A 25,482-nucleotide genomic window follows, 5' to 3' on the forward strand; every position below is an offset into this window, starting at 1 on the left:
TGCTTGCAAGAGGCCGTCAGGATTAGCAACCCAGTGAGATGGCCGGAATAAACGCGGCGGCAAACGCCTCTGCTCTCTCGGCTATGGGTTCCAGCCCCCGCGAAAGAGGGGCTCCAGCGCGCGGACGATGCTGTACAAACCAGTGGTCTCGTCCTTCCGAAGAGCCTGGAAACCGATCATCCAATCGGTTTTCGGAAGGGCGTGGCCCGCAGCAGGAGCTGACCAATGAGACGCCGACGAGGGGCGCGGCACAGGCTGATTGTTCTGCCGCCGGTGCGCTTCACCGAACGGGCAGTGGTGGCCGGTGGTTCCGACTCCTTCGCCGCCTTGTGACAGACGGCAATGGCGGAGACGGAGTCTCCAGTGCAGCGGCGCTTCACCTGGGACGAGATCAAGCTGCGTTCGGGCAGGGAGTCGGATCGCTGGCTGGTGATTGACAGGAGGGTCTACGACATCAGCCGGTTCCACAAGAGGCACCCGGGGGGCTCTCGCGTGATCAGCCACTATGCAGGGCAGGATGCCACGGTGAGAGGCTGAAGGAGCTTTCGCATGGAGGCTAAAGAGAGGGGGAAGGGAAGGGCAGGGGGCTGCATCTCGCACGTGGTGCGGCTGAGCTTCTCGGGGAACGGTGCCCAGGTCTTTGGCAGGAGCGTGGTTGGACTGCTTGCGAGTGGCGTGAGGGAGGCATAACATAAGAGGGCAGCTTCTGGTGGGGAATAATGATCAGAGTGGGATTAATCATGCTTGCACCCATTCCGCAAAGACGCTGATTCGCAATTAAGTCTAACGGGACTTGCAGTATTTCCTTGAACATGAATCTTGTGACACCACGAAGTCTAACCAGATTTTATTCCCTCATAAACCTCCCTGGACTAGAGCCCAGTTATTCATTTCATATGCATTGTAAGAAGTCCCCACTAGGCCGGTATTTATATATGCAAACACAATACAGACAGCAAGGTCAAGAGACTGTGAGCGCAGGAAGTACTGAGCGAAAAGTAATTAAGTAACAGCCAAATGTAATCAAGGAAGCTCAGGGACCATTCACAGAAGCGGCAGCGGGCTCTTTCTTTAGTGCATAAGGACTCTCCAGCCCAGCAACTGCCTGTGGATTTCAGTCTTCCTAAGCCATACTGTAGGGTCCCACCCATTATTTTTGAAAGAAGTTGTGAGGCAGAATAGCAAGGAAGAGTGTGGGTATGTATCTGAGCAGGCTGGCCTTTCTGTGTCAGAGAAGAGGAAATGCGGAAGAAGAAAGGATGGGATTCTGAATCAAGGAGAAATGTAGTCTTCCAAGGAAGGGGCTCATCCTGAGCACTAGGGGCAGTGGAGCAAGTTTTGGGCCCAGTGGCACCTTAAAGACCAGCCAGATTTCCAGGGGAGGAGCTTTCAAGAGTCAGAGCTGCCTTTGTCGTTGGGTAGTGTAGTGTTGCTTAGTGTCATGGTTAGTGTGTTGAACTAGGACTGGGGAGATTCAGGTTCAAATTTGCACTCAGCCATCAAGATCACTGGATGACCTTGGGCCAGTTTCTCTCTCTCTCAGCCTAACTACCCTAGCCTTGCAAGGTTGTCCTGAGGATAAAATAAAGGAGGAGAGAACCATGTCTGCCCAAATTGCATAGGCCCTGATCCCACTGAACACCCAGGTTTCTGGGCAAAACACTAATGGTGAGCAGTTGCACATTCAATAGGCCACTTATTGAAGAGGAGTGAAGGATGGAGGAAAAAAGGGGGGTGGGGGGAATGTGCACTGCCCTGAGCTCTTTAGAGGAAGGATGGAGTTATAAGTGTGAGGAATGGGAGAAAGAATGGTGCACATAACAACAACATTTGATTTATATACTGCCCTTCAGTATGACTTAATACCCACTCAGAGCGGTTTACAAAGTATGTTATTATTATCCCCACAACAAAACACTCTGTGAGGCGGGTGGGGCTGAGAGAGCTCCTAGACGCTGTGACTGATCCAAGGTCACCCAGCTGGCTTCAAGTGGAGGAGTGGGGAATCAAACCCAGTTCTCCAGATTAGAGTCCTGCGCTCCTAACCACCACATCAAACATAACCCACTACTGACATACAGTCACATGATTGGTTTTAATATGATATTGTGGTTGGTTCTGGATGATGTAGGAGGGCAGGGGCAATCTTTGTCTGGGGTCCATGGTAGCTCTCAGCAACCCTGGCCCAGAGGTTCTTGGAGGAAAGGGTAAAAATATGATAAACTGATTGTTGGCTGAATACTAGCCTAAATGAGAAATGTACAAGAACAGAGTATAGATTTCTCAGAATTTTTTTAATGGCTCTGTTGCAGCTCTAGAGGATTTTAATTAGTGCAAAGCACATGCATAATGAGAATTATTGCACCGCTGACCTTTTCAACTTACTGGAGCTGGATGGAATTGATTGACTCCCCTGGTAAAATGGAGAATTCAAGCCAGAGTCTGGAAGGGCTCTGTGTGAAAATTCTGTCTGAGTTATACAGCAAATCCAGGAAGCTTTTTCTGGCCCCTGAGCAGAAGGCTGTGCCCACAATTATCCTGAATGTGCTTTTCTCATTAGGGAAAAGTGAGAACAAAGGATCCAAAGGTAGAGTTGCAAAATATATGGGGAAAACAAAATGAAAAAGGAAGGAGCACATTGTATCATATTGGTAAACTTTACTCATTTTGTTGTATAAAACAATTGTACAATAATTGACTTCTATTATCTATTCTAATTTTGGAAGGTTACAGTGACTCAGGTGGCTTCAGCCTGTCCCTGGGTCTTTGGAGCCTTGTTAGGATGAGCCCTCCGTAGCTTTGGTGGCATGCAGCGACAAGGATGATACTCTGCCTCCTGGAAGCAGCTGGCCGGCCACTGTTGGAAACAGGGTGTTGGAACAGATGCTGAAGTCTGGATTCAATGGATTGGTTTGATAAGCATGTTCTTACATACATGATGAGGAATGGGCTATTTGGGGGCCTTGAATGAGAATGCAGGTACACAAGGTGGACTTACTGCTGTGTGTGCAGTTCAAACATTTTGAACCCCACCCCACCCCCAATTATTCTGTTTTTTAGGTCCCTCCGTGTAGAACAACCATGTGTTATATGAAGAGTGTGAAGAGACCACGTGCATGTAGTGTGTTCTATGTGCAAAGCTCTGTGCTCTTGGGCATTAATTCTAGAACATCAGAGAGGCTTCCTAAAATCACATGTAGGGAAACACCATTACAATACAATGGCAACAGTTCTTCCACCATCAGGCTACAATAATGAGGCAACTGGGGGTGCAGCCACCATGGATCAAGGAGGATCCTCCATTGGTGAGCATGCATCCAGTGCACTCATAAGTCTTGGCTGCTGTGAAAAGGATGCTATGTTCTGCTCTCCCAAAGAAGGCCAGCCACTGTGTTTGAGAGTAACCAAAGGGCAAACCAGGGTCTGACCCGTGGATGCTCCTGCCATTTTACAGTGATTTAAAAATGCTGTGAGAGCCCCACCGCATGGTTAGCTGAGGCACTCTCGTCACCTCACCCCTTGTCAAGTGCTGAAACAGCTATGGGGAGGGCGGGGGGAGAATGACAAAAGTGACATTCTTAAATCGCAATAAAATAGTGGCGATGTCCAGGGCTTCGACCCCTGGATCCTATCTCTGCCCCTGATCTGCAGCAAAAAAGAAAAGGCAGATGGAGATGGGGGAAAAATAGGAACCTTTACATTACAAAAAATTGGTTTTATGTATCTTTCATGGTTTCCCCAAATATTCTTGGGAAATATAGTCTGGTGAGTATTTAGGGAATCCTCTGTTACATATTCCTAGCTTCTCTTCACTTAATTACCAGTCCCTCATTTTCCAGAGAAGGTAGCGTGACTTCAAAACCAGTTTAATTTTTTGTTACTAAAATTCCAAACAGAGATGAAAATTTCCCTGCCAGGGTGAAACTCAATTGTCTTTTCAAGCACCATTTCTTCAAAGGGTAGGAAGAATAGTGTCCATTCAAACATCAGTGCATCTTTCATCCCTATTCTAGTTGATCATAGATCTACAGCTTCCTGTCATTTCTTTTAAGTGCATCACTCATGAATGTGAATTACATAAGCACTGATAGTTAGACGAAGAGCTGTCCATAATGTTTTTTTATATTACATTTTGTATAGCATTAAAATAAATTATGGACAACTCTTCAGGCAGCCCAGTTAACTGTGAATGCTTGCAGTCTCTGTTTGCACGGTATTCCTCCATGGGTTTCTGAGGGGTTCAGTGTGGCATACATAGGGGTCTCTGTCCCCACCCTTCATCATTATGTGCAGGTGATATGGAGACAGTGAGGAACTGAACTCTGGGGCTGAGTGGGGGTTTGGAGCTCAGCATTCTAACTATTACTCTGGTTTTCTGTTCCTGGGTTTTGGGTTATTCTTATTCCTTCTTTGACGGTACAGCAACTTCCACTTAAAAGAGTTCAGTGCAGTTACTCAAAGTGCTAACAATGACCTTTGGAAGAGGCAGTTTCTACAGTCAGCAGGATCAAGTGGTAAAGCTTTTCCTTGTGGGTATCACTTTGTACTGTGGGTAGTGGGCCAGGGGGTATTTCATTGATCTCTCATGGAAAAAATCTCTCTTGCACATAGAAAATGAACATACTGTGGAGAAGGCTAGGCTGCACTTTTCTTTCAGACATGCTAATCTTCTGTGCTGGTTTCCTGCCTGCTGCTTTGCTTTCCCCCCATGGAAAAGCATTCAAATACATAATCCCTTCAGATGGTACATACCAGAAACAGGCTTTATTGCTTGATTTTGCTGAGTGTATAAGCTGGCCCTCACTAATGACACTTTAAGAATAGATATACCTTCAAAATTCAGGTTGCTACCTGGAAAAATATGAAGCACATGCTCATCTACATGCAAGGCAAAATTTTGTTTCCCATCATCATGATGTGTGATGCATACAAATTCTTAACTTTACAGATGTCATAATAATAATATTGTGAGCCATCATTAAAAATAAAGAATATATAATATCAGTGCTGCCACTACTACTAATTGTACTCAGTGTGGCCACTTAGGTCAGGAGTGCACATTCAGCATCTTCTTTATGCATTCTTTCAAGTACCATGTTTGTGCAAATACACATAAGCTTGTGGCTGCAACTGGTTAAACAGTTACAAGGGGTTGTAGGGCAGAAGGCATTCAAGGGGCCATTAAATGACTTTTTAAAAAGTTGTACATGCCATTTAAGACCCTGTTGACTCAGAATAGTCAACCCTCATTATCTTATGCTTAGTCTTGATATCATTGTGAATGCCACAACTGTGGTGTTTTAACCAGAATGCTTCGATACTGAGTACAAAGGAATAATATTCACAGCAGTTGTGTGTGATGATTGTATTGTGTCTGTTAAGATCTAGCAACTTCCTCTAAAGAGATGAAAGATGATGTCTAAATATTGATTTAACCTTTGCATGAACAATTTATCTCTTTACCTTTTCACCTTCTGGGGATAATAATGCATTTTTTAAAAAAAATCTGATTTGTTGGAATTATTAGGGATTTTACAATTGTATATATGAAGCTACCTTATACCAAGGCTCTCCATTGGTCTGAATAGCTCAGGGCTGTTTTCTGATAGTGGCTTTCCAAGATCCTAGGCAAAGAAAGGTTCTTCCTGCTACCCAAGTTCCTTTAACTGGAGATGCTAGGACTGAACCTGTGTCCTTCAGCATGTGCTATTCGACTGAGCCGCAGTCCCTCCCTAACTAACTCGAATTGGATACTGATCACAGTCCAAGAAGAACAAAAACAAAGGACTAGTTCAGATAAAATGACTCAAGGAATATGGAATACCTGAATTTCCCTTCTGTTTCATTGCCTGGTTATTTAAGTTGGACTTGTGCATGATTGTGATGCAGGTCTCTTAAAGACAAACATTGTAGAGTTAGAAATAGAAGCTACTTTCACCAAGAGTTGCTTACTATTTTTATAGAGTTGGATCTTACCAACTGGCCCATGGGAGGAGGAGTGATCACCCTCATAGCTCAATGGCCTATGTGACTTGTGTCTGTGAGGGTTCCCTGCCTTGGGCAGAGGTCATTGGTGGCTCCTAGGGGAAAAATTGGCATCCATCAGCAGATAGTTCGCAGGATCCAACCTACAGATTGCTGCTTAAGAAAGTAAGAGCCATCGTATCGATGGCAGGGCAAATCTGTTTCTAGTGAATACTATTTTCAGGGAAATAAATGAAGAGCCTAACAAAATGTTATACAAAAATGCATGTAACAAAAATCCAGTGACTATTTGTAAAGAGAGGGGGGACTTGGAATGGCAACGTTTCTCTGTTTCAAATGGGCTTCCCGAGCTGCTTTTCTATCACAGAGGCCCAAATACATGTCTGCCTGTAAAAATCTGTGTTTGGAATGCTATAACCGGGGGGGGGGGGCAGCAATCTAGAGCCTATCAGAGAATCATAGAGTTGGAAGGGGCCATACAGACCATCTAGTCCAATCCCCTGCCCAGTGCAGGATCAGCCTAAAGCCTCTCTGACAAATATTCATCCAGCCTCTTCTTGAAAACTGTCAGTAAAGGGGAGCTCCCCACCTCCCTAGGCAGCTGATTACCCTTCTGAACTACTCTGACCGTGAAAAAGTTCTTCCTAATATCCAGCCGGTACCTTTGTGCATGTAATTTAAGCCCATTGTTTTGGGTCCTACCCTCTGCTGCCAACTGAAACAGCTCCCTGCCCTCCTCCAAATGACAGCCTTTCAAATACTTAAAGAAAGCAATCATGTCCCCCCCCTCAATCTCCTCTTCTCCAAACTAAACATTCCCAAGGCCCTCAGTCTTTCCTCGTAGGGCTCAGTCTCCAGACCCTTGATCATCCTTGTCGCTCTCCTCTGCACCCTCTTGATTTTGTCCACATCCTTTTTGAAATGAGGCCTCCAGAACTGCACACAATACTCCAGGTGTGGCCTGACCAAGGCAGTATAGAGAGGGGCTATGACCTCCTGCGATTTCGACGCTATGGCCCCTTTGATACAACCCAGGATTGAATTGGCCTTTTTTGCCACCGCATCACACTGACTGCTCATATTTAGTTTACAGTCCACTCTTACCCCAAGATCCCTTTCACATATACTACTGCCCAGAAGTGTATCCCCCATCCAGTATTTGTGCTTCCCATTTTTGTGGCCCAGATGTAATACTATGCACTTGTCTTTGTTGAATTGCTTCCTATTCACAGCTGCCCACTTCTCCAGAGTATTCAAGTCTTGTTGAATTTTAATTCTATCTTCTTGGGTGTTTGCTACTCCTCCCAATTTGGTATCATCAGCAAATTTAATGAGCAGCCCTTCCACTCCTTCATCTAGATCATTGATAAAAATATTGAAAAGTACCGGGCCCAAAACCGAGCCCTGCGGCACCCCACTGGACACCTCCCTCCAATCTGATGAAATGCCGTTGACCACCACTCCTTGGGTGCGGTCCTCTAACCAGTTCCCTATCCACCGAACTGTCCTATAGTCCAGTCCACAGTCTTCCAGTTTGCCCATCAGAATGTCATGGGAGACGTTATCAAAAGCTTTACTGAAATCCAGATAAATCACGTCAACAGAGTTCCCCCGATCCAGTAAGCTGGTCACTCGATCAAAGAAGGAAACCAGGTTGGTCTGGCAAGATCTGTTAGGGACAAAACCACGCTGACTTCCCCGGATCACTGAGTGGTCCTTCAGATGCTTACAGATTGATCCCTTTAAAATCTTTTCTAATATCTTCCCAGCAACAGAAGTCAAACTGACCAGCCTGTAGTTTCCCGGGTCATCCTTCCAGAGAACAGCAGGTGGAAAAAAGGTTAAGACCTTCTCATCTCTCCACTACTTCTTCCCTCCATTCCAAATCCCCCCTTCTGAAGCAGTTTCCTCTTAAAGAACGGCAGTTGTGATTTTGTCACAGACTTTTGTGCATAACATTTAGTTAGGCAAGACTGTGCTAACCCATTTTTTTCTCATATATCCTCACAACCACATTGCAAGGTTGCCTGCTGTTATTTCCCTTTTTTTCTTTGGAGGACTGAAACTGGTAGATGGTAGAAGAATGGCTGAGATGGCTGATCATAATATAAGCAGTATGGTCCAGACACACATATGCATACAAGCAGGTAGTGGTTGTGTAAACTGGCTCTTAATAGGTTGCTCACAGAGCTGTATATTTTTGCCTGGATTTAGCAGCACTCTAAATGGCATGCTGAAAGCATATTTGTAAACTCTGAAATGAAGCTGTTTAAAGCTGAGCAGACTGTTCTTCTAAGGGAAAAACTGGAGCAATTCCAATTTTTTTTAAAAAAATCTTTTACCCAGCAAATCTAAAAACTCCTAGAAAGGACCAAGCTGTTAAATATAAGGGAAAAAATAGTACTTCCCCATTTATATCTTGCTGCCTTGCTAACCATTGTGATTCCAAGTCAGGGCATTGCAAACTCCTGCTCAGTTCTCCCCTCCTTTCTCCTTTCCTGGTTAGACATTTCTGCCAGGTTTTACAACCATCATTGTAGCGATTGGTTGAAACTTGTGGTACCACCATCTACTGCTTTGCCTGGGAACCACCCCCTTCCCCCCTTCCAATAAGAAAGCTGACAGGAAAATACCCCTCCCCCACATTCTTTTACAGATAAACGTGAGCCTAGAGAATGCAAATCCCCCTTGCTTTTTGAGGAGGAACGTTGAGCTGAGCTGGAAGCAGCTATAGCAGCTGCATTTTCAAACATCCTCCTGACTGGTGACCAGTTAAAGAACTGGCATCTCCTGAAAACTTAGAAGTGCAGGGCAGCATGTGCTATATTTAGCAGCGAACTGGAAATGACGATTAAAAAAACCAGAAGGGCAAGAGGAAATCTGTTTCTGTCTAGAGTCTTCTGAAGCAGGAGTGGAAAAGGAGTGAGAAATCAGTGAGGTGTGGAGAGGGGCACTGCTGAGAGACCCCCCTCTGTTGGTGTGCATGTGTAGGTAGAGGTGCAGTTTTAAATTTGTTTGTGCCAGATTTTTTAAATTGATTGATGGCCTCGCAGAAAAGTGGATCAATATCACGTTGATCTCCGTTTTATGTCACTTGTGAATTGAATTATTTTGCGTGAAGTGCTTTTTAGGTCTTCATTTCCATGTAAAAAAGCCATTCCATCATTTGGAAATCATGTTCTTTCTTGTACACTTCGGTGATGTTTAACTAACACAGAGCCTTTCCCTTACCTGACTCCTCCTTTTTCCATGTCAGGGGGCATCTCTAGAATCTCCCCTTCCCCAGTCTCATATAAAACTGGCAAGATAAAAAAAAAATTCTTTTCAATTTCACTGTTCACTTTCTCCCTTCAAAAGAGCATGTCTGTGCGCCAAGGTTGGTTCACATCATAATACTTATGAAGCAGTGTGAAATCCACAAAGCTTGGGGATCAGAAATACATAATCTGCCTTGAGTCTTAGTGAGAAAGGTGGACTATAAATAACATAAATAAAAATGAATAATTGTAAAGGGGTCATTGCAGTAATTGACAGGTGACAGTGAAAGAAATGAGGTGGGCAGGCAGCTTTTGTGAATGCTGGGGGAGGTTACATGGTGTTCAAACATCATCAGTCACATCATGATGGGACAGCATCCAAATGTAGTTGCGGGGAAGTGTAGGCCAGCATCGGGGGAGGGAAAATGCGGGCGAGCATCTTCTGCTGCACTAGCTAGAGGGGGCCTGGTGACGTTCAAAACAGCAACAGCATGATGCAAACAGTGGTAATACTCAGCAACTGAAGCGGAAGATCCTTGAGTAGCCATCAAAGTGTCTGAAAATGCACGTGTAGTTTTGGCATTAGGCCTAATAGCAAAAGCACACAGCAGTCGCAACTCGCAATCATAACTTTACTATTTCAGACTGCAGGTAGAATTCAAATGGTTGGATGCTTCTGAATACAAACATTCCCTGCACATAGAAAACAAGCATGCCATAGAAGAATGGTCTAGTCTAGCCTTCTCCCTAATCGCTATGTGATTTTGTGTGTGTGTGTGTGATGAGTATTCTGTTCTGTGCAGTCTGGAATGGCATAGCCCAGAATTCTGTTTTATTTCCTCATCTGTTGTTCATGAGAATTAACCCGTCTGCATCATATCCACCCTACTCAGAGCCAGTGTGGTGTGGCTGGGCTGGGAATAGTAAAATCCAGGTCAAATCCACACTCTGCAATGAACCTCACTGGGTGACCTTGATCCAGTCTTTCTCTGCCTAACCTTCAGGGTGGTTGTTGTGAGAATAAATCTGAAGAGAAGAGAGCAATACATGGCTCCTTGATCTTGGAGAACAGGTAGAATAAAAAATGCAGCAGATCAATAAATAACTATGCTTCTTGTTAACTTCTGCTGGAGATGCTGTTTAATCAGGGCTGTGTTTATCCCATATGGAGGAATAATATACCTTGCTGGAATAAATAAATAAGTAAATTCACGTGTTCATTTAGTTTTGAGCCATGATCACTGTCTCATTTTGTGTGTATATATAAATTTAAAAAGCTGAAGTCCAGCCAGAAAGGCAAGAACAGCCCTAATGGTGTGGTTTCCTTTCAAGTTTGCTGCTTAAAGCCCCCATGAGTTAGTTTCGTGGGCACTGGCTAAGGCAGCCCCAGCTAGAGCTGTTTCATCTATTGTTGCAACTTGCTGGAAGGAGCTGGTGCAGCCTGGTCCCGTGGTGATTTCCAGGTGTTGTACCGAAAAAGTCAATGCCTCATTAAAGAATCAAAATTTTGGGTACTAAGTATTGACAGTTGCTATGAGGGACATAGTCCTCTTCAAACTTGCTATTTGAAGCCCTTAAGTAGTCAAGAATGGGCGCTGCAGCCTGCCACTGAAGTGACATGCTGGAATGCCTAATTGCAAATAGGCATACTTGTGAGTAGGTTACCAGGTGTTTCAAGACCACACTTGTTCCTCATTGTGTTTCTTAACTTTATTCCTATGGTGATCTTTGCATATGTTCCGCTGATACAGTAAGAGGAACAGAGAGAGGTAATTGAATATAAAGAAAAATGAAGCACGGCATTAAATTCAGCAGAGGAATTGCCTGTCCGTGATGTGGCCAGTGCCAATATATAAAAAGATGCTTGGGACTGATTCATTCATGGGGCTGTTGCTACTTCTGTATGGCCTAGAGTGTGGATATTTGGTACATGTATAACCTAAAGGACCAGGGTTACTAGAACGTGAAAATGAGCTATTTTTACTGCTGTCTTTTAAAAAAAAGTGTGTGTGGGGGGGTGGGTGGGGAATGGTTATGGTACTTCAACATGTCAGCGAACTAAAATTTGGTAGATGTGTGGCCTAAGAAACACCTTTTATTAGCAAAGCCAGAATACAGGACGCAAGACTCCTTTACTGTTACTCCAGTACATACAAAGTAAGCTTCATATGGAAAGAAATGTGGGTGTGTGATGGGCTGGTTTTCCCTTAAGATACTTGAATCAGGAAGGAAGGACTTTCAGAAGCAGCCAAGAACATCTGTGGAATGTAAAATTTCTTTAATTTTTTTTAAAAAATAACACAGAACATGTTCCCCCTCTTATAGCTGCTGTAGCATCACAGTTGTTGGGATGAGAATCAGCACTCTGCTGGTTCAACTCCCACTACTGCCATGAGCCCAGCAGGTGGCCTTGTGTAAGCCACTCCTCTCAGCCCCAGCTCCCCAGCTGTATTGTGAGGATAATAATAGCACTGTTCACCGCTTTGATGGGACACTAATATGTCCAGAACGATATATAAGCACAGTTGCTGCCATTGTTATTATTATTCTAACTGTCTCAACCTGTAGGAAACCATCAGGAAATAAATGGCAGGGAACGGTTGGCAGACCCAAGTAGAAACACAGCCCCATAGCAGCTCCTAGTGGTTGGAAGGAATAATTGTAGCTAAGGTTTTAATAATGCTGCCTGTCCAGAGTCCTTTAAGTCTTGTAACCAGAAGAGTTTCACATTAAAATGCAAGCAAGAAGCCAATTTTCTGGCAGGAGACCAGTAACCGCCCCCCCCAAATCCACATCTGTATATACATGTGCTACAATGTGTAGTGTTTCAGGAAACTTTGCAAGTTTCACTGGAGATATTTGGAATATGAAGTAAAAGGAGGAGGAAGCCAGGGCATGATGTGGAGCAAATGATAAGGGATTCTTAGATTAAATGTCTGAATATTCCAAGAAATGGAAGATGCGTGTTGGAGTGCTGAGCTGCACTGCCTGCATCTCTGCCTTTGACCAATAGAGGGCACCATCCCTCTCTACATGATATTTCTCTTTTTTTCCCCTCAGGATCCGTTCACAGCTTTCCATCTAGACAAGACTCTAGTAAGAAAGTTTATGAAACCCTTGCTAATTGGGGAACTTGCAGAGGATCAGTCCAGCTTTGAACCCAACAAAAATGTGAGTTTTCCATGAGAGGTGTACAAGAGGAAGGATCTTTGCCATTCATATAGCATTAGGGTTGCCATTACCCCGCTGGGGGTGAGGGATCACCAGATCCCACCCTTTCCCCACGCCCACTTAGTTGGCTGGTGGGGGGATGCACTCCCTGGGGAGTGGGGAGGGGCCATGCTCCTGCCCCGTGAGAATGGGCGGCAGCGGTGGCAGCAGCAAGAGCAGGCTCTCACTGCAAGTGCAGCCGCTTGCTCTCACTGCCACCACTGCTGCCGGCTCATTGCTGCCGCTGCCTCTCGCTGCCGCAGCCCCTGTGCACCAAATGCGAGTGAGCGAGTGGTGGTGGCGTCAGCAGCCGTGTTCACAGTAAGAGCCGGCAGCAGCGGCAACAAGGGCCCCCTTTGACCCAGAGCACCCTTTGACCCTGCGTGATGATGTCACTTGCAGAAATGACATCACCACACTAGCTCATGTTTATCTTTGGCTCCCTTCATTCTGATTAAGGACCTGGCCACTGCCAGTGTTCATGTGTCATTTGGAGTTGTCATTCAAACACCACATTGTTTTGTCACTGGCTGGTCCCATTGTGGTGATTTGCATGGAGGCCAGAGCTATACAGATGTTCACCCTCTTTTCCATTGCAAAGCTTCCATCTTTGGTAGAATGGCCCTGCCTCATCTGACTTCCACGTCTACCTGAGCCCCAACATTTTTCCAAATGTTCTAGAGTGTTCCCATAAATAAATACTAACATATACATGAAAACATACACATATCTAACTCTGCAGTTACATTTTAAAGATCTTTTTGGTGAAACCATGTGTTTTTACTGACTGGAAAGTATAACAACATTCTGATGATAAGTTCCATTTGGTGTCACTTTGTATCATAGGATGGCCCCATTTGGGCAACCATGATTTTAATTAAAAGCTCAAGAGTGGTAGTGGGAGGGAAGCTGAATTAACTGTGCAGTTTCTGTAAGGTTTCCTTCGAAGCAGAGGAAGCTATCATGTTGTGTTCCCCACAGAAACTGCTGGTAGAGGATTTCCGTCAGCTCCGTGCTACAGTTGAGAAGATGGGACTTCTGAACCCCAATCGCCTCTTTTTCTTCCTGTATCTCATTCACATCTTGCTGCTGGATGTGGTCGCTTGGCTCACCCTGTGGTACTTTGGGTCATCCTTGGTGCCTTTTCTCTTCTCTGGTTTGCTGCTTGGCACTGTCCAGGTAATCTACTGGATATCACGTAACATACATGGTATGGTTGTTGGAGTGCTGGATCCATGTTTTTAAAGTAGGAATGCTCTTTCTCAGGTTCAGAGGTCACACTAGCAGAGATAGGTATTATAGGCCTCTATGAGGCCTTGCTCCAACTCTCTCTTTTCTGCTACATTGCTGCTTGTAGCCTTTGCTCCTCCAAATATGCTACCTCCAGCCGCCCCAAGGTTTCCTGATATCTAAAACAATTCCACCCACTCTTCCTCACTGCCTCTCATGCTACGAGCTCCATCTCAGTGTATCTCTGTGAGGCCATCTTTTCTCTCCCTTCAAATCTTGTAGCCTTTGGATTAACCTCGCATTTCTCATATTGACATCTGCATATTGGTAACTGTACCTGCTTCTGTTCATCCCATTTCCCTGGCCTCTCCCATTGCCAGGAATTAGATTTTGTATTCCTTGGGGCTCAGACCTGTCCTTTGTGGCACAACATTGGTGACTTTGTATTGGTGGTGGTGGTGGTGGTGGTGGTGGTGGTGGTAGTAGTAGTAGTAGTAATGCAATAATTAATATTGTTTTTCAGGCACAAGCTGGTTGGCTGCAGCATGATTTGGGACATCTTTCAGTCTTTGGCAAGTCCAAATGGAACCACTGGGTTCACAAATTTGTGATTGGACATCTGAAAGTGAGTATTAGTGGAAGAATTGCTCTTCAGCATTTCACTAGAGTTAATAAGCAGTTGGGCCCCTTGAAATGAGACATCCCTCTGTCCTCTGTATAGGCCAGGATCTCAGATTAGATCTTCTCACCTGTTACTTTCTGCAGGGAGCGCCAGCCAGCTGGTGGAATCATTGGCATTTCCAGCACCACGCCAAGCCTAATTGCTTCCGCAAGGATCCGGACCTCAATATGCATCCTTTGTTTTTTGCATTGGGAAAGAAACTCTCTGTGGAGGTGAGTCTTGTAGATAGGTAAGAAAGGTTTATTGTATTCAGCCATAGGCCATTACAAGTCACAGACAACAAACAAAACAGAAACACAAGCTTGAATAAAATTGATGTAACATGGTCAAAGCGTTAAAATTTAAAACTAGATACAACCATTAAACCATTTCCGGTTGTCAAATTCATATAGGACAATAAAAGTATACACAGTAGGTGAGTCTTGTAAAATTTTGGACAAGTATTACACTGGACTGGGGAAAAGATAGTGATTTGGATCTCTTGCTTAAACTGGGAATAGGGAGAGGGACGCATAGAAAGACTGCAAGATATTTATAGGTGTTCCACAGCCAAAGAGGAGATACGTTTCTGTTATAAAAGTTATATGCTTGTCCTGGCATTATATTGTTTTGGCAGACAGGTGATTTTGCAGGACTTAACAGATTTGTAGCCTGATCCAAAGTGTGTTTACTTAAAAGTAATATGAATTCTTGCAACAGAATTTGCAAGAATTTGCAAAGAATATGCACAGTTATATTACTGTGGTTTGACGTTTGGTGGCATTTTGCTGTCTATTATACTTAGAAATTTCCACACAATTTTGTTTTATAAGAATGGATTCATTTTTTGGTTTATCTTTTGAAATAACATTATCAGAACAGCTATTATAATGGTTTGTATTGGCCTAAATAATGAACCCCCCTCCCCCAGCAGAATAGCAACTAAGCTGTTGGCTATTCAAAACTGAACCCAAAGCACATCGCCATTTTTTATTGTTTCATGGTCTGTGTAGGAAGGCTGTTTTGAGATGAAAAGTGAATATAAATAGTTGCTTGCATTGTTTTGTAAGGTTTTAAAAAAAGTTTTAATGTATAGCTATAATGGAAGGAAAGGCTGTCAACATCCAGGTCATAGGACTGTAGCATTAGCCTCTGGTGTTTGGTCTTAAATTACTTATTATTATTCTTTCCTTTCACCTTCCACCTGACAAAAATCCAAGATACTTAAAACAACGACAACATTGAGTTCTTTCAGTGGGTTGATTGGTTAGACATGAAAGGAAGCATGTAGACTGGGGCACATTCGTTCCTTGCATTCCTTTGATTACCTTGGGAGGGAGAATGGCGCTTGGAAGGGTTTCAAAAGGCTGGCTTTATCTGAGGCATTCCTTTCATCTATAAAACCAGTTTGCTTGTCAAAGAAAGAAACTTGGTGGGGAAACCATGTCAGTTGCTAGCCATGGCCTTTTTTCCTAATCAGTCTCCAATTTGCTATAAAATAACAACAAACAATATGTAACAAGATTTGTTTCCTGTTTTCTTGCCTGTGTATAAAATCACAGGGGTTTTGCTCTTACATGTGTTCAAAGTGTTTTGTTCTGAACTGTGTGAATTTTGTCAGGCTGGGCTGATCTGAATTAATTCCTCACTGCCATATAGCCTCCAGGTAGTGGCTGGAGATTTCCTGGAATTACAATTGGTCTCCAGGCCACAGAGATCAGTTCACCTGGAGAAAATGGCTGCTTTTGAGGATTATGCCATGCCAAGGTCCTTTCTCTCCCCAACCCCCCCTTTCTCCAGGTTTCTCCAGGTTTCACCCTCCAGATCTCCAGGAATTTCCCAAGTTGGAGCTGGTAACCTACTGCCATATTACCTTTGGCCTACCTGCATCACTTTGGCATTATTTTTAGACTGCCTTCAGTGTACAAATACACTTTGTCAATTCTTACCTCATGTTTCACTCTGAGCATCCTTCTGAGGAGGGTATTAGTATTCCTATCTGTGATGCTGAGGGAGCAAGAGCTTACACAGGCGGAGGGAGAAAATAGGAAACTGATGATAAGAATAGGAATGGCTGATGAGGAGGGATCTCAGGGTCCAATCAGAGGGAGCATAGCGCTGTGAGTGACTGAGGGAACAAGAACAGCTTCAGATGCATTTGATTGGAAATGGACACAGATTACAAAAAAGAACAAATGGAGAAGGGCCTGAAGACCAGGTTGAGGCTGTCATGTTTGACTGATGTGTGTAGGTCTGTTGGTAAGGTTGCTGAAAGGGTAGGCCAACCAGCTGTGGGGTTTAGCTTGTATGAAAGAACTATGGCCAATGGGGAGCAGGCAGTACATGGCCTAGCCAGTCTGCCTCTTGATGTATGATGGGGGGCTGAGAGAAGTGCTGGCCACAGCATCATGCTTAAAACCTGATGATCAGCAGACTTGCATAATAATATGTTGCTGGATTGTTTCACCTAAGATTTCAGGCAGAAGATTGAGGTTTGGATGCTTTTCCAAAAAAACGTACAGACCAAATTAGGGTGTTTGGGAGAAAACTTCCAATATGAGGGCCTGACCAGGTGTGATGCTGAGAGTTCTGTGCCCAGAGCGCCCAGAATTTTTCTTAATTCACTTATCAGGTGCACAGGCCCTGATTCTAATTGGGACCATGCTGCAAGTGGCAGCGGCGGGTTAAGCCTTCCTCCAGGCTATTTGCTTGATCTTGCTTGTTTCCAGGGGACCAGTGTTTGCACCAGGATTGCCATTGCCCCCAGTGGGGGCAGGGGATTTTTAGCCGCTGTTCACCTGGCCAGCAAGGGCAGGGGGGAGGCACAGGAAACCAGTGTGAGCAACTGTGTAACTGGCCAGTGATGTAATTTCTGGCACGAAGCAGCAGCAATGGGTTGCATTGGGGGCTGATTCTCTAAAAATCGCCCCCAAACACTAAGTTTTGGGCTGATATTATGTCATTGGCTGGAAATTATGTCATCATCCAGTGACACGGGAGTGTGCAGTAAGTACTTGCAACCTTGCCATACCCCAGAGAACCCGGTAACTCTGATTTGTCCCATTGGGGCACACATACAGGTACCCTTATCAGTATCTAGATGTTTCCTTAATTAGGCAAGTAGTGGCTCCCTAGGGGCATTTGCAATCAGGAAAATGGCACAGGTAGAGGGCTATTTAAAACCTTCCTCCTCTCATGGTGCCATTTGGATTTTATTTATTTATTTTTATTTATTATATTTTTAACCACCCTCCCCGCAAGCGGGCTCAGGGCGAGGTACAACATTGATTAAAATACAACATAAAAACAATAACCACAGCATAAAAACAGCAATTAATAAAACCATTCCAAGACGGGCAGTCCTGCACTCCTGCCCAACAGCATACAAAAAGGGGAGGTAGTAGTGATTGAAATTGGGTCCTTGTGAAATTGGTTAGCTGTAGCTGTATTGGGAGCTCAAGTCCTGGTTCCCCTAATACTGCTTCTGGTTTGGCCCCAGGTCTGCTGTCTGGGTGTTTTCAACTTGGAGCTGTGGCAAAATTTTCTCTTTTGCAATAGAGGCAAAAAACTCCACTTGCCTCTGAGAAAACTTACCATTGTAGTTTTGCTTTGATCTGGCACTTGTGGACTCTGTGTAGCATGGACCACAACTGGTGGTTGCTTGGGGGTGTAAACTAATGCATAAAGCAACAAGGCTGGTGCATCTCTCTCATGTATCAGAGCCAGCATGGTGTAGGGATAGAGCTTTGAACTAGGATCTGGGAGACCCAGATTCGAATCCTCATAGAAGCTCACTGGGTGATTGGAGTCATTCACTTTCAAACTAATCTACCTCACAGAGTTGTTGTGAGGATAAAGTGGAGGAGAAGAAAATTTTGTAAGCTGTTTTGGGTCCTCAGTGGGGAGAAAAAGAAGTTATAAATATGTGAATAAATAAATGTGTTTTGATCATCAGTGTTCTGGATCTATGTGTTCAGCCTAGTGCCAATATCTTATTAATCGGCCAAGCACATTTGTATATTGGCATTTTTGGCATTCTTGTGCTTCTTAATTTCAGATATGAGTGTGTTGTGAAGCCATAACCTGAGCAGTTTTCCTGAATAACCCTGTACATGTTATGTGGCTCTACTGCCCTCTGCTGGGTTACAACCATTAGAGCGCTGCAATATTGGCATTTTAAAGAGGCCTTGTTGGGTTCTGGTACATTAACATTCACAGGGCAATAGTTCCTTTTGGTGGAACACAAGGAAAATCACAAAGGCAAAAGCAAGAAGTGTTATGGACACATGTTCTCTCATTTGCAGTCACTTGTCATTTAAAACAAACTGAGAACTGTTTTATTAATAGGGTTGCCAGGTACCCTTACCCTCCCAGCAAGGGGAGGGGGGATCTGGTACTCACCTTTGTGTGTGTGCAAAGCGCACACTTCCAGCTTGGCACAATAACATCATTTATGGAAGTGACATCATCACACTATGCATGGGTAGTGCTTACGTGCTTCACATTTGAAGCCTAAATCAGGCCCTTTAAACCTCAGGAGCACTCCCTTGTGAAATGTGATGTCGTTATGCCCTGCCAGGTGTGCACCAACCATGCTATTGCCCAAGTTGCCTGCCTGTGGCAGATGATCTCCTAGTAGCTTTCAATCTCCCACCTATCGCCAGTGATCGATGGGCAACGGGACAAACTGCTGGGAGCCTGGGAAGCCTATTTATTAATCACTTCTGTTGGGATGTTGGCACACCACAGATATCTAAAAGATCATACCATCTGGAAGCCAGGAGAATCAGGATCCAAATATTTTTATTACATGGGAATATGGTGGTAGTGGTGGGAAATTGTAATCTTCTTAAAGAGTGAGTGATTGAGAGTGTGGAGTATAAATGAAGCAAATAAAAAAAAATTATTCATTTGAGATATTTATATGCTGCCTTTCCATCCAAAATAGCATCCTCAAGGCAGCAAAAGATAATCGAAACATTAAAATAACATTAAATATACATATATACATAAAATAAAACATATTGACATATGACACACATATTGACACACACTCAATGAAAGTTTACTGGGGGTATGCCAAACAAAACAAAAAAGTCTTCTCCTGCTGGCAGAAGACAATGAAAAGGGGATATAGGCAGATCTCTGTGGGGAGGGAGTTCTCAAGTTTTGGCACCATGACCAGGAAGGCCCTTTCTTGGGTTGCCACCCATCTAGCCTCAGGTGGTGGGGGCCCCCGAAGCAGGACTTTCGAAGATGACTGGAGTCAGCAAGCAGGTTCATATGGGAGAAGGCAGTCATTAAGCTGTACAGGGCTTTAAAGTCAGAGCCCTAGGTTGGGTAAAATTTTCACTATTCTCATGGTTGGGCCATGAGGCCAACAATTCTTCTCAAACAGTTAGACTAGCAGATAGATTTTGGCTTAAGGTATCTATGACTGTGAAGAGCTGTTTGAGTGGTACTAACTCTGCTGTCTTGCTGTTTCCTCCTTTCCCCCTTACAGCTTGGTATAAAGAAAAAGAAGTTCATGCCTTACAACCACCAGCACAAATATTTCTTCATCCGTGAGTATAAGTTCCTTTCTGCCACATGATAGGGCTGGTGTCGCTTACTAGCTTACAAATGTTTTCTATGAGATTGCTCACCCACAACAATGATGCTTACAATATAAAAAAGAAGCATTCATGCCTGGTCACCCATAGGTGATTCTTTTGTACCGCAGATAGCCAGGTGAGTGGCTGTTTATTTAACAAGCCTTTTTAGCCTCCAGTGCTTGTAACCCTGGAACCATTTTTCACTGTTCAGCCTTACAGCAGATTGTAGCATACTGGCCAGTGCAGCATACTGGCCAATGCAATGTTGAATGAGAGTCTCTTTTTAGTGTCTGTGATGCCAAGATGAGTAACAAAGCAGAGTTGAATGAGGAGGCTTGTCCACACAGGGACCTTTTGTTATAATGGTCAGGGGCTTTAATGCTAAATCAGAAAGGAAGAAGAACTGGTACCTAGAGAATAAGAACCTTGCACAGCCAGACCAAGGAAAGGGGGAAGCGAGAGATGATGGCACTACTTAGGTGAGAAACCAGGAAGTCTACCAACTACCCATTTGTCCAGTGTTGATGTCTGATATGAACATGTTGCTGAATTCATTTTTTAATTTGCCCCAGTTGGACCACCGGCTCTGGTGCCGTTCTACCTACAGTGGTATGTCTTCTACTTTGTGGTCCAGCGCAAACAATGGGCGGTGAGTAGGCATCACTCTCTGCAGGCATGTGGGGCCTCTTGTATCCCCAGGAAGGGGGCGGGGGGTGTGTGTGTCAGAGGCAGATTCCAAGTTCATTGTATCCTTGGTTGGATGCAATGCATGTCCTTGGTTGTACCAGTTGGGTGGTGGGATGGGCAGGAGGAGGATATTTTGTATATTTTGTAAGAATACAATGAATGCTGCTGCTTTATTGCTGCCATTCTTTCTATCTATCTACTTTTCTCCATTTTTCCTCTCAAAAGTGAAATCTTTTGGTGCCTACTACTTTTGAAATCGGGAGTGGTCTGCCCTCAGTACTTCACATACGGACACTTTAGCAAGGAATCTTGGGGAGAAAGCCCTGGAAAAGGGAGAGCACAGATATCAGGCAGGCTCCAGGGCTGAGCAAATGGGTGGGGAAGTGTGGTATTATAATATCTCTTCTTTAGAACATTTCTCCTTTCCTTTGTTGGCAGGATCTGGCGTGGATGGTGACTTTTTATATCCGGTTCTTTCTAACTTACTCATTTTTACTGGAACTCAAGAGTCTTTTTGCTCTCTTCTTCCTGCTCAGGTAAGTCACATTTGGACTCCTACTTTTTCTTGATTTCCATTTCATGCCAATTTGCAATGATTAAAAACTTTTTTTATTTCAATGGGTGATCCAGCCTTCGTTGAGAGGGACCTTTTGGGTGTGTGTGCGATGTCTTTTTGCATGAACAGGTGCGCTGTCTTGTCTCTCAGGTCTCAACAATATATGGGCCCTCACTCCATATCCAGTTTCTCTGCCCTTTATGACAGGCATTTTGCAAGTGAAATTCTAATCCAGAATACCCACTACTCCATGACTCTGTCCCACAAGCAACCAATCTCCTACCACTTCATTTGCATTGCTTCACATAATGGATGGGATGCCCACTTTTTAGTGCTGTGACTGTGCCATGCTCATAAAGGATATTTTGGAATATTTCATTTCCAAAATGATTTGTAGTATGCTGTCTTAAAACCCTTTCTTGCTGGTTGAGTGAGCCTTTTGATCTCCTTCCCACTCTCTACACTTTTTAACATTTGATTTGTTTTCTTTTGCCTGATATGATTTTTCAGTCCTAATTCTAGCTCTCTGCTGACCTTCCAATGTTTGAGTTACTTGGAAATTGGCTTATTCAAGTACCAGTTATTTTCGGTGATAGAGAACGTGAATACTGCTTCTCTTTGTTTATAGCTTATGCTACAATAAAGCTGGTTTGTCTTAAAGATGCTACTGGACTCTTTACTATTTTGCTACTACAGACTAACATGGCTGACTCCTCCAGATCCTCTGTCTCTTTGTTTTGCACAGGATTATAGAGAGTCACTGGTTTGTCTGGGTAACACAAATGAACCACATCCCAATGAACATTGACTATGACAAGAATGCGGAATGGTTCTCAGCTCAGGTGAGACCTGCATCATTTCCAGTAATTATTATTATGAAGATAAGAACTCAGAAAAAGAGCGGTTGAGTGAGCGCAGTGGAAGAGATGTGTGAAGCAGAGGCTGGAGAATAATATAGGGTGGTCAGAGTGGGTGAGTGTCATAGAGTGTATCAAGTGAGGAAAGTAAACAGGACCTGATGGATGGGGAGAATATAGGGAGTAAAAAGCAAGAACAAACTGAGAGTTGGAAACACAGGAATGCTTGGTGAAAAGTTCTTGTCTTGTGCCAAAGATGCTTCTTTTTGCAGTTTTTGTACTTCTCGTTAAACTGCTGAATAAGCAACAGAGAAGACTCTAGTATGAATATCTCCTCTTTAAAAGAAAAAAAAATCTGTGTTTATTCTTCTGAGTGGTATAATGAAGACATTTCCTTGGAACCCAATGAAGTCGAGCAACTAGTCTGGAGATTATGATCATGCTAGAAGCTCCCTCTTCATGAGGGGCTCCTATACCAGTTCCTTATCTTTATTTTTCTCTTTGCAGTCATGAATCACTGCATGGAGGAGGAGGAGGGGGTGGGGAAGGGTGTGCCATTGGTAGCAGGAATGGCCAGCTGGATAGAAAACTGGTGCTTATCTCTCTCTCTCTTCCCCCTCCAGCTTCAGGCAACGTGCAATGTACACCAATCCTGGTTCAATGACTGGTTCAGCGGACACCTCAATTTCCAAATTGAGCACCAGTGAGTACATCCTGTTTGAAGGACAGGAAGATCTCTTGCGGCAAAGCAGTCATTACAGCTGTCAGTGCAGCTTGGAGAAACAGGGTTGAACCAGGGAGGAGTTCCAGTATGGGCTCTTTGGCTTAAGCTGTCCATCAGGCAAGGAGGAAAATGCTCATGCTGTAATTCCAGGCCTATTTGGAAGCCCTTTGCTAATATCTGTTTAGGCACGGAGCAGGGCCTATTTGTCATTCCTCCAGGCCTGTACAAATGTATAACCTGGACTCCTCCATCCACACACTCTCATCCCATACATACACCAGCACATGTCATGAAAGCAAGTTAGGCTTGAGTTCTGAAATTACACAAATAGACCACATCATGGTAATGGGCTTGCAGCTTGAACTGGGCCTTCCTAGAGCTTGTAAAGTGTATCCTTTGTTCCCCCTCCTCAAATGATGCTTGAGCCATGAGCAGTAGGCAAGGCTTATAAGTAGAGGTGGGCATGGACAGAAAAACGGACCAACATTTTACACAGACCAGGCTGGTTCGGCATTTGCGAGCCAGCGGGTTGTGGGATGTGTGTTTTTCATGGGCGTGACGAACTTTGGCTGGTCCATTGGTCTGTGAAACCAGACATCCCGGCACCAAGCAATCAATTCCCTAGGCAATGTAGGAGCTGCCTGCAGACCGTCTGCTGCCCTTGAAACACACCAGTCTTATCCTGAAAACCTTGATAGGCAGAGAGCCCCCATTACTCTCTATGTGAACGTTTATATAATGGAGCCATGGTTTCACTTTCCAGCTGGTTACCAGCTCAGAGGAACTGCTGGTTGTGAGAGATCTTTTTGGGATTGTACCAGAGGGAGGCTTGGGGCTTGTGTTGCAGCAAGGCTCTGGGTGGAAGCGAGCTTATTGGGTTTCCTCGGCTGAGGGCTCACTCTTGTTTCTCCTTTCCCCCCATTCAGTTCTTATTTGCTTGTGGGGCAGTGGGCTAGCCTAGGGCTGTTCAGCCTCAGAGCTGCAGTCAGGCTCTGGGTGCAAGCTTATTGGTCTCCCTGAGGGCTCATTCTTCTGTCTCATATTTTTCCTCTTTCAATTCTTATTTGGTTGTGGGGTGTTGGGCTAGCCTAGGGCTCTGCCAATTGCTGCAAGCCAATGCAAATCAGTTGGCGTTTGTGGCTCCTATTCTATGTAATGGAAGTTTCCTGAGGGAAGCCGCTTTGGGGGTCTGTAAGTAGGACATCTGAAATGCAATCTTGGCCAAACTTGGAGGTTGGCTGGAGGAGAGCCTGCTGAAGACACACGGTGAGTTTAACATCTCTGAGTGTGAAGGGGGTGGTGCTAGGGCCCCTGGAAATGGTGGACCATGGACCAACAAACCGATCCGTGAACTGGGGTGGGTCTGTGACTGGTCTGTGAAACGTGGCAGACCAGCTTTTTCCCGGTCTGTGCCCATGTCTACTTATAAGCATGACCTTCAAGGGAGGGGAGTGTTGGGTGGCAAGCACAGGATCCTAAGCTGTGGGCTTTTTCTGCAGCCTCTTCCCCACCATGCCTCGACACAACTTCTGGAAAGTGACTCCCTTGGTGAAGTCCATGTGCACAAAATATGGCATCGAGTACCAATCCAAGCCTCTGCTCACAGCCTTTGCAGACATTGTACAGTAGGTATCAATCAATGTGAGAAGGTCAGAGTTTGTTGGCCCACTGCCTCTCTCCTTGTGATTCTTAAGATCTCTCCCCCCTTCCTATTCTGAACAGAGTACCTTGCCCAATATCTAATTGCCTGTTGTGGTTTATTTCCACTTGTTTTCTGAATTAGTGTGATCTGTTTCTCTTTCCAGCTCGCTGAAGGATTCCGGGGAGCTCTGGCTGGATGCATATATGCATAAGTAGGAAGGAAGCAACATCTTATTGAAGAGGAGTCACCCACTGTTGCCACCTCGAGCAATTGGCATCTTGAAAAGAGCAGGGGCATGGCTTAGTTGGGGGTAGGCAGCTGGTTGTGCTGAATTCTGCTGCGGGATATGATGTTAAGAAAGATGTTTTATCCCTTGCTCTTTTCTCATACATCTCTCATTTCTCTTCTCTGGACTTCATGAGGTACTGAGGAATGCCCCAGGGACATCTGTAGGACCAGAAAACAACTCCCATCTATTTACTGCTATTTTACATGCTTTATATGTAGAGAGGAAATCTTATGAAGGAGTCTTTTGGCCTTGCTATCTAACCTGTCTTGCACCCTCCCAGAGTTAATGGAACCAAGGAAGAACTGAAAGTCTGAGCAGCAAGGCAAAGAACAAGAGGGGCTGGGTGGGACAGGAGACAAAATACAGAGTCTGAGAGTTGCAACAGCTTGAAGATGGGAAAGAAGGCACAGGAGGGACCAAAGGAGACCATAAATGCCCAGTTTCACGTGGGGACAGAGCAGCCAAATCTGATACTGGAACAAGTGCCCAAGAAACTGGATGGTAGCCAGACTCCCTCAGTGGTGGAAATACATCAGGGGAGTCTGTACAATCCTTGGCTGTACTTTTGTCACAAAGACCAAGCTATCTGGGCACCTACCTCTCCATAGGACAAATTTTGATTAAAAAACAGAGGATGTCAATGGACTGGTTACTAATCCCATACAGAAGGTGAAATTGATGCTGGTAACACCCTAATGCTCCTTTACTTTAACTGCTAATATGCCTTCAACAATTGAGGAGAAGGACCAAGTTGACTGTTTTAATCACCTGGAATAGTGTTGTTTCTATG

At 44.4% G+C, this 25,482-nt stretch overlaps 1 protein-coding gene across 1 annotated transcript; it reads left to right on the forward strand.

The window, feature by feature from the left end:
- Positions 1 to 290: 290 nt before the first annotated feature.
- LOC129324107 (acyl-CoA (8-3)-desaturase-like) lies at positions 291 to 25,482 on the forward strand. The gene is made up of 12 exons (XM_054971109.1): positions 291 to 525; positions 12,303 to 12,413; positions 13,434 to 13,631; positions 14,206 to 14,307; positions 14,448 to 14,576; positions 19,847 to 19,907; positions 20,510 to 20,586; positions 21,063 to 21,160; positions 21,926 to 22,022; positions 22,661 to 22,740; positions 24,261 to 24,386; positions 24,567 to 25,482. The coding sequence occupies exons 1-12, from the start codon at positions 343 to 345 to the stop codon at positions 24,616 to 24,618; spliced, it is 1,314 nt and encodes a 437-aa protein (XP_054827084.1). The 5' UTR covers positions 291 to 342; the 3' UTR covers positions 24,619 to 25,482.

This window comes from Eublepharis macularius, chromosome 2, assembly GCF_028583425.1.
Source record: "Eublepharis macularius isolate TG4126 chromosome 2, MPM_Emac_v1.0, whole genome shotgun sequence".
Lineage (NCBI taxonomy): Eukaryota > Metazoa > Chordata > Lepidosauria > Squamata > Eublepharidae > Eublepharis > Eublepharis macularius.

Excerpts from the sequence above, each read along its gene's own strand:
- LOC129324107 (XM_054971109.1), top strand. The coding sequence starts at position 343 with ATGGCGGAGACGGAGTCTCCAGTGCAGCGGCGCTTCACCTGGGACGAG. Across the intron at positions 12,414-13,433 it reads GCTTTGAACCCAACAAAAAT|AAACTGCTGGTAGAGGATTT; the intron begins GTGAGTTTTCCA and ends TGTTCCCCACAG. Across the intron at positions 22,741-24,260 it reads AATTTCCAAATTGAGCACCA|CCTCTTCCCCACCATGCCTC; the intron begins GTGAGTACATCC and ends CTTTTTCTGCAG.